At 39.2% G+C, this 12,696-nt stretch overlaps 2 protein-coding genes across 3 annotated transcripts; one reads left to right on the top strand and one right to left on the bottom strand.

The window, feature by feature from the left end:
* Positions 1-263: 263 nt before the first annotated feature.
* On the bottom strand, positions 264-3,589 carry phospho2 (phosphatase, orphan 2). Of its 2 annotated transcripts, none has more exons than XM_044360253.1 (4): positions 3,494-3,589; positions 2,989-3,060; positions 2,734-2,828; positions 264-1,187 (listed from the first exon to the last, which is right to left on the bottom strand). In XM_044360253.1, the coding sequence occupies exons 2-4, from the start codon at positions 3,057-3,059 to the stop codon at positions 595-597; spliced, it is 759 nt and encodes a 252-aa protein (XP_044216188.1). In that variant the 5' UTR covers position 3,060; positions 3,494-3,589; the 3' UTR covers positions 264-594. The 2 variants fall into 2 exon arrangements, with proteins under 2 accessions (XP_044216188.1, XP_044216197.1); XM_044360262.1 differs by having other exon boundaries at positions 3,296-3,548.
* A 1,300-nt stretch (positions 3,590-4,889) lies between these two features.
* Positions 4,890-11,779, top strand: LOC122991599 (synapse-associated protein 1-like). Its single transcript, XM_044364805.1, has 9 exons — positions 4,890-5,221; positions 6,183-6,301; positions 6,459-6,525; positions 8,617-8,690; positions 8,818-8,957; positions 9,167-9,318; positions 10,518-10,567; positions 10,704-10,860; positions 10,966-11,779. The coding sequence occupies exons 1-9, from the start codon at positions 5,020-5,022 to the stop codon at positions 11,094-11,096; spliced, it is 1,092 nt and encodes a 363-aa protein (XP_044220740.1). The 5' UTR covers positions 4,890-5,019; the 3' UTR covers positions 11,097-11,779.
* The last annotated feature ends 917 nt before the right edge of the window (positions 11,780-12,696 follow it).

Below are 12,696 nucleotides of genomic sequence, written 5' to 3'. Positions count from 1 at the left end.
TCCAGCATTTTAAAAATCCATGTTCCATTTTTTAGCTCAAGAATTAACTGATGTCTTCTTTGTATTGTTTGTTTAATTCAAACAAACAAGATATATCATGTTAAGCAGCAGATCTTCCCCAAAATGTTGCACTATTCTTTGAATGGCCTGCAAGCCTGTTATACTGTTAAAGTTTACTTCCCTAAAAGTAATTGAATACTGTAAAAAATAAAACTTTAGTTGAATTATGATCCAGTGTCAAACACAATCTGCACATGTTAACATTGTTTTTGTGATTTATTTGTATTCTAATTGGGCTAAGAGGTCTCCATTCCTTTTCTCCACCTCTAAATCAAGACAAATCCTTGATTATATAATAATTCAAACCTTGTTTGAGAGGATTGTTACTGTTTACAAAGGTAAAGATAAAATCTCCTGGAGACAAATTGTCCATTTTCAAGGATTTGTAATCAAAATTGTGGTTAAAAATGATAAATACCTTCTTAATAATACACACATTTTTAAAACAATCTAAGGGGGCAGTATGTGCCCGCTACAGCGCAGGATTAATATTTGGAATGAGAGCAATATTTAAGTTACAACTGCGACATCCATTCAGTGTTGACCTCCATTAGGGCCGGGGTGCGACTGCATACTCGTTTTCAACTCCTCCATGATTTCAGTGCCGCTGCTCCAGGCAATGACTCTCGCTCTCAAAGAAGCGCTATCTTCTTGACTCTTGAGTTGGGCCAGCAGTTTCTCCAGGGTGTACCCCTTCCTGGGCATCACAACATCATGCCCTCTCAGACAGGAAGTCGGGCAGAGATCATTCCCACCGTCCCCCACGTAGAATACCCGGTCATACTCCACACCTCGATCAGTCTGCTCCAACAGGTACAGCTCCAGGACTTTTCTCTTGCAGAGGTTGACGGGGCATCGCTTGCAGTCGTGAGAGTGGTAGCACTGTACCTCCATGTACCCGAGTTCGTTGAACTTAGCCGGGTTGGTGAACACCTGGTCGACGGCCGCCTGGAGTCCCGCTGCGTGGAGGATCCAGTCAATGAACATGGTGTTGGCATCAGAGACGACTATGCAGTCAATGGTGCTTTTATTTTCTGATATGAATGTCAGCAAGTCTATCATTCCATCTGTGAAGGGGATGGTCTCCATCACACTGCGGACCCTGTCAGGACTGACCTCCTGGTCTCCTGGAGGGACAGATGGAAAAAAGGTCAGAGGACTGAAGTAGACGTTAATGTAGCAATTGCTTTATAATTATAATAATAATAATAATAATAATAATAATAAGTTTATTTGGTATAGCACCTTTCACAGAAATGAAATTCACAAAGTGCTTCACAGGAACAAGAGTTGAAAATAAGACCATAAAAAAATACATAGTGTAAAAACATGTGCCACAAGTTAGAATTAGTTTTAAAAAAATAAAAATAAAAATAAAAATAAAAAACACAATCAAACAAACAACTCATGAAGACACAAAAGCCAATTTAAAAAGATGGGTCTTCAATAGTTTTTTAAAAGCTTCCACAGAGACTGCTGTTCCATAGGGTTGGAGCCACAAATGTAAAGGCACAGCCAGTAGGTCCTGGTTGGAAGACCTGAGTGACCTACTGGCGACGTAGGGATGGATAAGTTCCATGATGTACTCTGGAGCCTGTCCGTGCAGGGCTCTATATGTAATAATAAGAACCTTAAAATGAATCCTAAAACGAATGGGCAACCAGTGCATAGATCTTAAAACAGGAGTGATGTGAGTCATCCTGTTGGACCTGGTTAGCAGTCTTGCAGCCGCATTATGGACCTTTTGTAGCCAGTTCACATATGCTTTGCTGAGACAAGTGAAAATGGAATTACAATAGTCCAAACGGGATGATATGAACGCATGGATGACCATTTCTAGTCCCGGTTGTGAGACGATGGACTTGAGATTAGCGATATTTCGTAGATGGAAAAAACATTTACGGGTCTCTCATGTATGGAAACTCTGAGAAGAGCAGCTTCGGTGGAATGCTTCTGTCGGAAACCTGATTGAAACTTATCAAAAATGTTGTGTGCAGTCAAGACAGCAGTGAGCTGTTTGGCGACAACCTTCTCTAAAATTTTAGAAATAAAAGGCAGCTTGGATATAGGCCTATAATTATGGAGACTGTATGGATCAAAGTTCGTTTTTTTCAGGAGGGGCTGAACAACTGCATCTTTGAAGTATGCTGGGACACAACCAGATTGCAGGGAGCTGTTTATAATGGAAACCAGGCATGGCCCAACACAGTCAAGTGCATTTTTGAGCACGGAGGTGGGTAAAATGTCAAAGGAGGAGGAGGATCTCATACTGCTCACCAGATCTGTGAGTTCTTGGCCGAAAGGCATGAGTAGAGAGGGGAAGAGATGAAGGGATAATGCTAGCTCTGGCATCTCTAATTTTATCAACAAAGAAGGAAAGATAGTTGCTGCAGTCCTTATTTGACCAGACAGGCACATCCGGAGGTGCCGGAGTGACAATGTTGTTAATTGTATCAAACAGGACTTTTGGGTAGCGCTTACTGGTGGAGATAAGGTTGGAAAAATAAGAAGTCCTCGCATCTTTAATCAAGCTGCTTAGCTCAGTTAATAGATCTTTGAAGTGGAGACGGTGAACATTGAGCTTAGTGGATTTCGAAATGTGTCTCTTATATTTTGTCCAACCTTTTTTTATGCATGCATGAATGGCCAACAAACAGCATACTGAACTCTCACCTATGTGGTTCATGACTCTTCCCATGAACTCAGTCCAGTGGCCTTTTCTATAGGAATTCTTCACTTCATCAGGAAGAGTCTGACCTGGAAGGCATCTAGAAAGAGAGAAAACAAAAAGTTGTAATAAACAAATTCACCCTAATGACAAATCATGTTCATATAGATTTATACAATCTTTACATAAAATCTTTACATCACTTAAGTATTTTTATGTCTGTGATACTTTAATTGATTCAAACAATAAACATTACTTACCTAATCACCCAAGTGTCACTGTTGGCATCCACCACAGTGTGGTCGAAATCAAACACCATCAGAGTCTTCATTCTTCAGTTAGAAAAAGAAAGACACAGGAGTTTCAAATGAAGCAAACATCTGAAGATCTGATCAAAAAGGGAAAGTGAAAGAACATCCTCGCCTGCTTGGTCAGTCGGGTAACGAATTGGTTTAGTAAAGAAAATTATCTATTTGTACAGTCTGCTTGCTACATTCAACCAGCCACTTCTATCAAAACAACCCGATTTTACAAGACCTCAGTACATCCTACGATGTTTCAACTTACTTTCCTTCCACTTGACAGACAGAAAACTCTCTCCATACAAGTAAACGACCCACAGTAGCAACCCCAGCTAATCCATTGAGATTCTGCTTCAACAGTACCGATCGGGCTCAGGAGGAATGACAAGGATTATAGTGATTCCTGCACAACACTGTACCCCAGCTTCAAGAAATACACAAGAGTGATAAACGACAAACTGACCTCAGCCTGTTTAAAGTGTCTAGAGTACGCCGGTTCGGCCGTCTTCCTCCTCGTCTTGTTTTTCAAGATGTGCAACAGTTCAGAGCTCATTACCTCCACCTGCTGGTTAAAAGCCGCATTTCATAATAATGACTATACATCGCAACAGATGTTCCTGTATTAATACTAACATGTACATTGAGGAATAACTACCTTTAATATTTTTATTTTTGAAAAACTGAGTGAGTTTTAGTCAATCCTTTTTGAATTTATAATCAGAAATGAATGCACTTAAGCAGTGTATTTTTGGTGATTATTTTTTTGATCAAAACCACTTAAATATACAAGTCATACTAAGTGGTGGAAAGTACATTTACTCAAGTACTGTACTTAAGTACAGTTTTGAGGTACTTGCACTTTACTTGAGTATTTCCATTTGATGCTACTTTATACTTCCACTCACTATATTTTAGAGGGAAATATTGTACTTTCTACTCCACTACATTTATTTGACAGCATTAGTTACTTTTCAGATGAAGATTTGACACAATGGATAATATAACAAGCTTTTAAAATACAACATATTGTTAAAGATGAAACCAGTGGTTTCCAACCTTTTTGGCTTTTGACATCTTATAAAAAGCAGTGTGTAGTCCGGGTCACATTTCACATGTCTATGAGTTGTTAACAGCTCTACCAAATAATAAATGTTTAAATGATCCAATATTTCACCAAAAATCAAAGTTTAAAGAAAAAATTTCAAAAACTGAAAACAGATTTGTGTGTCAGAACTTTGTTTTTTCTCCCATTAATCATCTCACGACCCCTCAGACTTATCTGGTCACCCTTTGGAGGGGCCTGACCCCTAGGTTGGGAACCACTGGACTGTACTAGCTAACTGTATATAAAGTAGTTGAAACTAGCTCCACCTCCAGCAGCTCCAACAATAACATGCTGCTTACACACTGATACGTCAGTATTAATAATCTAATGATGTCATATATAATAATATTATAATATATAAGTCAGAGGGACCAAACCACTACTTTTACTGCCATACTTTAACTACATCAAGCTGATAATACTTATGTACTTTTACCTAAGTAGGATTTTTCATGCAGGACTTTTACTTGTAATGGAGTATTTTTACATTATTGTATTGGTACTTTTACTGAAGTAAAGGATCTCAGTACTTCTTCCACCACTGGTCACATCTCTATTTTGAAATCGGTCCCGTTTTCCCCAAATGGACCTGGCGCACACCTGAAGGCATCATCACAGCCTTTTGACCACCAGATGTCAGTAACACACATCTACACAAGAGGAAAACCGAGAAGAAGACAACCTGTCCTCGGTAACTGTAACAATCCAGCAGAGGGCGGCAATGCAACATTTATGGATGCCAACTGCTATAAACCTCAACAGAAGAAGAAGAAGAAGAAACCCGTCTGTGTAGTTCCTGTTAGCATACAGCCAAGAAGCACACACTGTCCACACTGTCGTTTTCCTCATAATTGAAGCTGAACGGTAATTTAATTTCAACTAAAATGTTCAAAGGTCTCGGGACGTGGTTGGGTTTGGAGAACCCGACGTACACGAAGACGTCTGATGACCCGGAGCAGCTGAGTGTGGAGCAGGAAGAGAAGGTGGTGGAGGCGCAGAACGAGGTAAACAAACAGCAACCAGCTGACCAGGCTGCGGAACCAGAGGCGAAGCAGGACGACTCCGAGCTGGGAAAGGGACTGGGTGGTGAGAAAGAGCTATTTTACCAATAACTGTCTCTTATTTTGAAAGCTATTTGTGGCGGAATGTCTTTATTTAATCGTTAGCTGGGTGACCCAAGCTCGCTTCTCAGTGTCTCGAGGGTGACGTCAATCATGCTGTCTGTCAACTCATAAATTCATTAAAGTCCTCCTCAATTCAAAAATATCGTTTTCTTCTTGTGCTTACAGTTGGATGTTTGAGCTTCACTGTGCAGAATGATTGATGTGCAGAGTTTGACACTTGAAGGCTGTTTTCACATTCAGCTGCTGAAAGTGCAAAGTTTCTCTGTGATTATTAAACATCTGATTTTAAGGGGCGGGTCTAATGAACAGCATTTGTGATATAACAACCAGTCCTGTTATAATATTTAACTTATACAAGTGTGATGTGGACATTTAAAGTCTCCAGTGCAAGTACACTGATATTTAACTTTTCAGTGAAGTAGGAGACGTCTTCTGTCCAGCAGTTAAACTTTTGAAATGAAATATATTTGCATTCATACAATCTGAAATTTTTAATGAGGGAGAAGGAGTAGATCCTATTTTGAGGATGTTATCAAGATCATTTAACTTTGTTCGCCTACACCTCAAAACAGGGGATCTTTAAAATTCCTCTCAAACTTTCTTCAATGCTACTGGCCTGGTGTTTAATTTACAAGCATAACTTCACAGCATAAAGTGCTGTTAACTCATTGCATACTTGTCTCAATGAAAGGTTTATATATATAAAAAATGAAAAAATCAGTTGGATTTCTATCCTGTTGATAGGTTTTCCTTCTTCATTCACTTGAATTTAAATTAAGGTTTCATCCTCAGCTTTGTCTCCAGTGCCAGCAGCTGTGTTAAGATATATTACATGTTTGTCCCAGGTTGTTGTCGTCGCAATGTTTTTACTTCCCACACTATGATAATTATGCGATCTGTTCCTCTTCTTCCTCCTTCTTAAGACTACATCTTCAGTTTTGCCACCAGTGCCACCAAGAAGATCTCCGAGTCAGTGGTAGAGACCGCTCAGACCATCAAGAAGAGTGTGGAAGAGGGGAAAATCGACGGCATAATAGACAAGGCATGTTGCTCTTTTGGTTTGTTTGACAAGTTTGGCAGCAAGCGAAAGTTCATATTTGGAATTACAGAGGTGTTATGTGTTGTTGTCAAAGGCAGCCATTTGCTCAACTTCTTCCTTTTAATGTGTATCTGTTTGTATGTGTTGTGTGTTTTTGCAGACCTTTCTAGGAGACTTCCAGAAAGAGCAAGAGAAGTTTGTCCAAGAAAAAAAGTCAAAAAAATCAGGTAGGGAAAACAAGACTATTCTTTATAATAAATGATTTACTTATTTTTGTTCTGTTTAAGACTCCTCGCTGTACAGGACAACCCCGCCTCCAGTAAAATCACAAGCTTTGCATATTATGATTTATAGTGAGAAAACACTACTGAGGATTTCTAAGAATTCTTGTTGAGAAAATAGCAAAACAGTAGATAAAGTTGTAAACATGTTAGTAATGTATTAAGCAACAGTGAAATGATCCAATGATGTCACTTCTAGAGAAGACAAGTCCAACAGAAACATACTTTATAGTAATCAGAGTATTATTACAGCTTCATTGATTTGATAAGGATTTTCATGACTACCCCAAAAATCTGTCTGTAAATGATGGAATCCATTGTAATGGCTGTAAATCCAAGTTGACATCAGCCTCCAATCTCTCTGATGGAGCAATTTTTTTTACATCCATGTTCCTACAGAGTTGACACTTAAAAGATATATTTTGGGTGTATTTTTGTGTTTTGGCTGTAAATACATGTAATGCAAAATAAATGTCAGCCATGAATCAATAACGATAAAATCAGTATTTGGGGTTGATAGGATGGAAATTTTTAAAGATGATAACTTTACTGGCTTTCTTTTATTTGCTCATAGAAGATACAGTAGCTATAAATCACTTAAGGACATTAGGTTTCAAATATTAACACATGCAGCAATCACACTGCTTTCCAAGCAAACATTGAAGCCGGTCCTTAGTAACAGAAATACAGGGATTGCCATGGCACCAGTGTATCAGTGCCAAAGGTCTATTGCACCTGAAAAAAGACAATATGATTCAGTGTGATTCTAGTCAAATAGCATAATGTGTAATGATTATACATGCATGTGTGTGTAAACATGGGAAAACCTTGATTAACAAACTAAAAACTGTTCGGCTTATCATTAGATAAATTAACTTAACAAAATAATGTCCCATCAAGATTCTCATTAAGAGCTTTAGAAAAGTTATTGGCCAGACTATGTTGTTGAGTAGTAGAAAATGCAAATTGAAAAAAATTCACATTCTTTGTGTGACCAAGCAATCATACATTCCCTATGAGCATAAAATAGACATGTTTTGCTTCATAATAAATGTAACATATCTGTCATTCAGACACTCACTTTGACATGGATAGCAACTCAAACAATTCACAAATACTGTTCAAACTCTGTTGAAGAGTTCAGTGTTGTGGCTGTTGAGCTGAGATGACATCTCCTGTTTTTGCACCACATCTGGTAGTCGTTATACTGTAAGATACTGGCAATGACCATTGTTTCATTGACTGACGTCTCAAATAAATAACTTTTTTAAAGTGGCCTCCCAATGGAACGTCTTTTAAACTTGGCCACCGCAACAGAGCTGCTCTTCTTGACTCACATGTGACTGAGCACAGTGTAAATCATAACACCACAGTTGGAGGTACTGTTGTGTCCATGTTGGCAGAATGTTTTTCACTTTTAACAAAAAAAAAACCACATGCAATATTGCAGAGACTAACGTGAGGTCAGATTCCCTCCCTGTTCTGCCCTCACCTCCCATGTACTTGTTCAAGTAAACTCCCACCATTTCCCTCTACAGCAGATCATCACCATCTAATCAACCATAATAGATCTCACACAACAAAGTTATTCATCAATAAAACCGAAGGAAAATGTACTTTCTTTCAGCAATGTCGCATATCATGAAAATATACTTTGCAACTAGCAATATAGTGGTGTACAATGTATTAACTTGTCACGACACCGCAATGTGTCAAATAAAACTATGAATTTCCCCTTTTTAAAATATCAAAATGAAAGCAGATTGCAATCTCACAAGACCACAGTGACAGAAAATGTGGTAATCACTTTTTAAGAAGCAGTGGCCTTGTATCAGAAACAATGACATCATGATATCATCAGCTCATATTACTTTCAGACCAAGCAGCTTCTATTACCACAGATCCAGGTGTGTGCATCTGAGAGATAAGACTAGTGATTCTTTGGAGTCCAATTTTGACTTGTGGTCATGTGTACTTGTCAAATATTTTTTTACAGCACATGACTTAAAGTGTGTGTGTTCTGATGTTTGTGTCTAGAAGCAGCAGTGCCTCCCTGGGTCGGCTACAATGAGGAGGAGACGATCCAGCAGCAGATCCTTGCCCTGTCAGCTGTAAGCAAAAAGATTATATATTAATGTGTCAACATGCTTGGAACAGCATGGCTTTGTAGAATACAATCTTCTGATTAGCAATGTTTGTAGAAACATAGCTCACTGGTAGTACTTTGTTCAATTCTAGGACAAGAGGAACTTCTTGCGAGACCCCCCTGCTGGTGTTCAGTTCCACTTCGACATGGAGCAGATGTATCCTCTGGCTGCAGTGATGCTGGAGGAAGACCAACTTCTCAACCGCATGCGCTTCGACCTGGTCCCCAAACAGTCAGTAACCTGCCACCAGCCTTGTCTGTGTGTCTGTCTGTCTGTGTGTGTGTGTGTGTGTGTGTGTGTGTGTGTGTGTGTGTGTGTGTGTGTGTGTGTGTGTGTGTGTGTGTGTGAGGGGGGTATTCACATGTGTTTTTTGCTTTATTTAATAAGACACATTTAGTATGGAATTGACATTAGTATGGTGATGTGTTTGTGTTTGACAGTGTGAAGGAGGAGGCTTTCTGGAGGAATTATTTCTACCGGGTGTCTTTGATCAAGCAGTCTGCTCAGCTCACAGCGCTGGCAGCACAGCAGCAGCAGAAGGACGGCGAGGACAGAGGGGCCGGCGTTTCACCTGAGGACGTAGTGTTAACAGGTCCTGATGTTAATCAATGCTTCAACAACAGCGGACATGCTGTACAGGATCATCTCACCTGTTACTCACAACAAAAGGGGCCACTTCCTGCACACTGATCATTTTATTACTATACATATATTTGACATTTATTTACATTACATTATGTTTAAATACAGTATCCAAACTCTATCTATTGATGCACCAGTGCCTACCCTTGCCCTCGAATGAGATTTAATTAATACAGTGCAGCATTATAAATACCTGAGAACAAAGTAAACGAGCATTTGTGCTACAGAACTCATGTTCAACACTTTCCTCAAAAACTCTACTTGGATTCTTCCCAGAACAGATCTTTTTTAGATTATAGAGATACGCTTTACACTTATGCTACTGCCACTACCATTCAACAATTAAAACAATTTACCACAGCGCCGTTCTATTCATTACTCAAGACAGCTACCACATTCAACACTGTAAGCTATATTTAAAGGTTGGATGGTCATCACTGACATCTCAAAGGCATCAGCATACTTGTATTTTCATCTCTAAGGACATGCTATGTAAGTCTGAGATACTTAACGTCCCTATTTGACTTCAAAGCTAATAACCACGACACCAGATCACTGGGCGGTAAACATATACCCTCATTTAACAAATGTAGAATCTATGAAGATGGAAATATTTGTATTTTCGAGTTTAACTGCTGGACACAAAGCATCTCCTACTTCACTGTAAAGTCTGTGCTCAGAGGAGGTGCACTGGAGGCTTCAGGCAAAAGAGATCTTGGTCTCAATGAGAATTCCTGACTAAACAAAGCTTAACTAATCAACTAACATATATCTCACAAGGGAGAGAGAGAACTCACATGCTTCTGTCTTGTGCTTCTGTGTGGAAGGCTTTTTTTTCATGGTAGAGAAATTAAAGATTTGATTTGAGGGCCAGAAGCAGGAAAACCTAGAACTAAACCTAGAACTAAAGTTATGGTATGACTGAGCCATAGAGGCCATCTATGGTGAAGGAGAATTTAGGTAATGAGAAGTAAATCTTCAATTCTTTCCTTCCATCTCTTTATTGTTCAACCCACCATTGCTTCTAATGTCAGATGTTACTACCAGAGCACATTACCTCTGATACAAACCATGGGTCACTGAGTTAAACAAACACCACACAGTCATCTACATACGGAAAACTAACAAAACTGTTTTATATCTTTGCAGACAATGTCAGACCAAAAACTCCACCCGTTTCCATCAGCGACATACAGAAGGTAAGAGTGCTAAAATAAAGATATGATTGGATATGTCTGCATAGTTTAATATATTCCAACAATCTGAGCAGAACTTATGAAAGAGTAGTACAATGAGTATGAGTTGCCTTTTCTGTGCTGTGTGTGTGACTCCCAGCCACCTCAGGAAGAAGAGGAGGAGATGTCGACAAGTCCCGGAGTGTCCGAGTTCGTGAGCGACGCTTTCGACTCAACGGCCATCAACCAGGAGGACCTGAGGAAAGAGATGGAGCAGCTGGTGCTGGATAAGAAGGAGAGCACCCCCTCTCCTGATGGTGGGCTTTATTAGAGTCTCTGTTGACTTTTGCTGTAAAGGATTTGCTATACTACTTTGCCACCATGGGTTTACACACATCATAACTCCATCTTTTCCTCTCTAGAGGAGTCAGCTGACTGGGAGAAGGAGCTGCAGCAGGAGCTTCAGGAGTACGAGGTGGTGACTGAGTCAGACAACAAAGACGACCAGTGGGATCAAGAGATCGAGAAGATGCTCCAGGCTGACGACAGCTAGACAACTACAGTCTGTCTGTCCGCTTCACAGACAGTGATCTGGCCCAGAGTGGATGACTAGTGAACAGTGATGCACAAGAGGATTAACTTACACATCCTCGACTCCACCCCCAACTCCCAGCCCAGTGTGTTTACTGTTATGTAAACATTCTCCTGTACCTGATGAAAGTGTAGATATGGTGATGAAGGTTTAGATATGGTAATAGCAAGAGTGTATCCCCTCTGCTGGAAACAGCAGTTACACTCCGGCGTATTAATGAAGTGCTACTTCATTACTTCTCCATCAGTTAGTTTTACCTACCTGCTTTCCCTTACCAGTTCTCTTTTGACTGGGAAAAGCCGCCAGAGGGCGCTCCAGTACAAGTACCATGAATTTAATGATGGACGGGGCCTGTCTGAAATCACAGATCTGCATTTCCACTGCTGCTTATTGGTGGGTTGTACAGTAAAGGCTTAGTATAGTTATAGCACATTAAAGTCAAATGTAAAGTTCCATTTATGTAAATAAAGAGGATTCTAACACTATACTTAACTTCAAGTTGCATCTCCCTTACATTACATCCTCCTGTCATTTTACATTTTGTATCACACTTTGACAAACTTGTATGTACATGTGCATTCCAACTGAAATACTGTACATGTTCTGTTTTTTTCTGTTTTCCTTTAATAAATATTTATCTGTTATTATGGCCAGTACATGTCATGTTTAAGGTGGACACAAAGAAACATTTTAAGAGTGTCATTGTGATTTTTGAACAATGCTACACAGCCTTTTTATATGTAAGTGCTGTACATCATGGGCTTGACATTTTTTGAGTCTATCTCTTAGCTGTCGATTCATTGAGTTAAAATGAAGACAATAGTTTGTACGTTAACAAAACATACAGTCAACATTTGCTTTTATTTACTGCCAATATTATATAGACTGTCCTCTCACTCAGAGAGTCGTGGTAAATACAGATTTTATGCAATTAGTACCTCAGTAATGAGACAGCTGAGTCTAATGAGGTCTACAGACTTGCATGAATGCAAATAATTATCAGTTGTATTTGAGTATAAGAGGACGGAAGAGATTACTCCTGTGTTGGCCGCTTTTTCTTACACAATATGTGTTTTCACAGGTGTATTTGTCTTGCCTATCGCATATTGTAATCCATGGAAAAGAGATAAGTGACACAAGTAAATGACCAGAATGACATTGTAGTATATTTACTTGCTTGATCTGATCTTGCAGCTATTTATCTTCTTCAAATACCCAATAGTTAAAATGAATTTCTCAAGTACATCTGCATTTGATTAATCTTTTGTTATATGAGGATATTGCACTTTATATCACTACTGACCATTTTGAAAAGAAAGGCTATTATTTTTACAGTATTGTATAATGAAAAATACACCTTCAGAGGACTGAAATGAATCTATATCAAGCAAGACGTTGAGACATGGTGTTCAGGATCAGATACAGAGCAGTGGTCATGGAGCTTCAGTGTGGATTCAGTGTGTTATTCATGACAGTCTCTTTAACTAAAGTTCTGCTGGATAGCATAAGGCTGGCAATATCGTCAAAAAATCTAATGAAAAGACCCAAACCAGCAATGTGT

The sequence above is a fragment of the Thunnus albacares genome, chromosome 1 (genome assembly GCF_914725855.1).
Source record: "Thunnus albacares chromosome 1, fThuAlb1.1, whole genome shotgun sequence".
NCBI classification, from domain to species: Eukaryota; Metazoa; Chordata; class Actinopteri; order Scombriformes; family Scombridae; genus Thunnus; species Thunnus albacares.
Note: the sequence above shows the minus strand (reverse complement) of the source record. Positions and strands in the feature narration are given on the sequence as shown.

Coding starts and splice junctions, on each gene's coding strand:
- phospho2 (XM_044360253.1), bottom strand. CDS start 3,059: ATGAAGACTCTGATGGTGTTTGATTTCGACCACACTGTGGTGGATGCC. Junction 2,829..2,988: donor AGTGACACTTGGGTGATTAG/GTAAGTAATGTT, acceptor CTCTCTTTCTAG/ATGCCTTCCAGGTCAGACTC. Junction 1,188..2,733: donor AAGAGTCATGAACCACATAG/GTGAGAGTTCAG, acceptor CTGTCCCTCCAG/GAGACCAGGAGGTCAGTCCT.
- LOC122991599 (XM_044364805.1), top strand. CDS start 5,020: ATGTTCAAAGGTCTCGGGACGTGGTTGGGTTTGGAGAACCCGACGTAC. Junction 6,526..8,616: donor AAAAAAGTCAAAAAAATCAG/GTAGGGAAAACA, acceptor GTTTGTGTCTAG/AAGCAGCAGTGCCTCCCTGG. Junction 10,568..10,703: donor CCATCAGCGACATACAGAAG/GTAAGAGTGCTA, acceptor TGTGACTCCCAG/CCACCTCAGGAAGAAGAGGA.